Here is a 2,395-nt window from a genome sequence, read left to right as displayed (position 1 = left end):
AATATGTAAACGAATGATTGAAGGCACCTCTCGGTGGTGCCCTAAACCCGGCCGTGCGCCATTGGCCGCCCGCTCAAACACCAAACAACCAATGGAGGGGCGCCGACCACGAGCCATCCTCCTCCCGGGCCGCGTGTCCCTCACGCTGATTGGTAGAAAGTTACTGTGGGAAAGAAAGTTTGGGAAGTTTCACACGAGCCGTTCGCGTGCAGTCGTAGATATAAATAAGACCAACACGAAGCGCGTCCAGACAAGACGCACAGTCTACTGGCATTCAGCAAGAGCGGAGGCAGTGACATAATTTTCACAGCCGCCCGACCGGGGATCACTCCTCTCTTAAAAGTGAATTACTACCACAAGGGATTCTGCCTCTCCACAATTTGGAATTTGTGTATCTGCGCGCACGTCGCTGAGCATCCGAACGGATTTCATCTATCTTAATACGCTGGGATACTTTGGACAGAAGATGCCTGCCGATATGATGGAAAAAACGTCCTCTTCCCCTGTTGCTGCGACTCCAGCAAGCATGAACACGACTCCCGATAAACCCAAGACGGCATCCGAACACAGAAAGGTTGGTATTTTCATTGATTGACGCATCTTGATATCGTGATATTTATTCCAACGAAAACCGAAGGTAGCAAGCAGGTCGCTGGAATGTAACTTAATTGTACAAATCTCTTTTAGTCATCCAAACCGATAATGGAGAAGAGGAGACGAGCAAGGATCAACGAAAGCTTGGGACAGTTGAAAACGCTTATTTTGGATGCACTGAAAAAAGATGTAAGTATTTTAACATTTTTAATTCACTGACATGGCTTCAGTTGATTACTTTGTGTTGTTCCAAAGTACTTAAAGCATGCGTAATTACCACATAGGATAAGTTATGCATACCTCTAACCACGATATTCCTCTTCACAGAGCTCCAGACATTCAAAGCTTGAGAAAGCAGACATCCTGGAAATGACGGTGAAACATCTCCGAAACCTGCAGCGGGCGCAAATGACTGGTAAGTCGTGGTTTTATTAGTATAAGTATATCATGCCTTGATATTTGAATCACACCCAGGCATCAATTTAATGCCCTGAAGTAATTTAGTTTATCTGTTGGCTAATAAATTAACGAACCAAGTTTATTCTGAGGGTTGTCATTACATTACATTGCATTACATTACATTACATTAGAATTTCCCCTGTAATTGGAAGATAACCGAATGTTGTATTGGCTAGTTATTGATAACTCTTGCAAGTATTTGTATGGATATTACCTGGTAGATGTACATGTCTAATCAAACTTTTGCATCTGTTCCACAGCAGCCTTGAACACAGATCCGTCAGTGCTGGGAAAGTACAGAGCTGGATTCAGCGAATGTATGAACGAAGTAACCCGGTTCCTGTCCACCTGCGAGGGCGTCAATACTGAAGTCAGGACCCGGCTCCTAGGTCACTTGGCCAGCTGCATGACACAGATCAACGCCATGAATTACCCCACGCAGCACCAGATCCCCGCCGGTCCTCCGCATCCGACTTTCGCCCAGCCCATGGTTCAGATCCCCAGCGTGTCTCCTCAGGCCAACGGGTTACCCATCAATGGTGCGCCCTGCAAAAGTGCCTCCAACACCAGCTTATCACCAGAAGCTACAAAAGTCTATGGAGGCTTCCAACTAGTACCTACCACAGATGGACAGTTTGCCTTTCTCATTCCCAACGCAGCGTTTGCGCCAAATGGACCCGTAATCCCCGTTTACAACAACGCCAGCACGCCCGTTCCAGCGGCAGTGTCTCCCGGTGCCCCCTCAGTCACCTCGGATTCAGTGTGGAGGCCATGGTAGAGATTGACTACCCTAAAGACTCTTACAGACTCTCACTTGTTTCCTATGTTAAATGTTACTTTTGTATCAAGTTTGTTTAAAGAGATTATGCACTATATTTGTATAGATTATGAGGAAAAAGTTCATATTGAAATGAAATTTCTTATTATTGATGTTCGCTTATTGCATTTTTTATATTTGCGGTGTTATTTCTACCACTTGATGCCAAAGATATGATGAATGCTCAGATGCGTTTCTTCTTTTTGGAAGACAAATAAATTTGATCGAAAATAATTATTTGGAGTTTTGTGTTGCTTTCATATACTATTTTCTATTCTAACAAACATAGTTGCAATGTATTGCTTACTGGCCTATGTTGTTCACAAACATAAGCCAGTAGGCAATACATTGCGCCAAGTATGCAAGATTAAAATAAGATTTAAAGTAGGCCTATTGAATGATGACGCATTGATAATATGAAACAAACTAGGTCTCGGAATGATCACAGTTCCAGGAACGCAGTAATTTGAAATGTTGATGCCGAGGCCTTCAGCGAGGAAATGTAGTGCAATGGCTAAAAGACAG

At 43.9% G+C, this 2,395-nt stretch overlaps 1 protein-coding gene across 2 annotated transcripts; it reads left to right on the top strand.

Annotated features, from left to right (window-relative positions):
- Positions 1-248: 248 nt before the first annotated feature.
- her6 (hairy-related 6) lies at positions 249-2,104 on the top strand. 2 transcript variants are annotated; one of them, XM_076277609.1, is made up of 4 exons: positions 249-574; positions 688-783; positions 922-1,009; positions 1,317-2,104. In XM_076277609.1, the coding sequence occupies exons 1-4, from the start codon at positions 467-469 to the stop codon at positions 1,829-1,831; spliced, it is 807 nt and encodes a 268-aa protein (XP_076133724.1). In that variant the 5' UTR covers positions 249-466; the 3' UTR covers positions 1,832-2,104. The 2 variants fall into 2 exon arrangements, with proteins under 2 accessions (XP_076133724.1, XP_076133723.1); XM_076277608.1 differs by having other exon boundaries at positions 1,314-2,104.
- The last annotated feature ends 291 nt before the right edge of the window (positions 2,105-2,395 follow it).

This window comes from Alosa pseudoharengus, unplaced genomic scaffold (genome assembly GCF_046254945.1).
Source record: "Alosa pseudoharengus isolate Yale_2024_CS ecotype anadromous, Long Island Sound unplaced genomic scaffold, YU_APseudo_1.1 YU_APseudo_1.1_scf_11, whole genome shotgun sequence".
In the NCBI taxonomy this organism is placed as follows: Eukaryota; Metazoa; Chordata; class Actinopteri; order Clupeiformes; family Clupeidae; genus Alosa; species Alosa pseudoharengus.
The sequence above is the reverse complement of the archived record's forward strand: the minus strand, read 5'-3'. Positions and strand labels throughout refer to the sequence as shown.

What these genes read in the sequence shown, in the direction of transcription:
- her6 (XM_076277608.1), top strand. Translation starts at nt 467, where the DNA reads ATGCCTGCCGATATGATGGAAAAAACGTCCTCTTCCCCTGTTGCTGCG. An exon ending in TGGATGCACTGAAAAAAGAT is followed by an intron (nt 784 to 921) that starts GTAAGTATTTTA and finishes TCCTCTTCACAG; the next exon opens with AGCTCCAGACATTCAAAGCT. An exon ending in GCAGCGGGCGCAAATGACTG is followed by an intron (nt 1,010 to 1,313) that starts GTAAGTCGTGGT and finishes TCTGTTCCACAG; the next exon opens with CAGCCTTGAACACAGATCCG.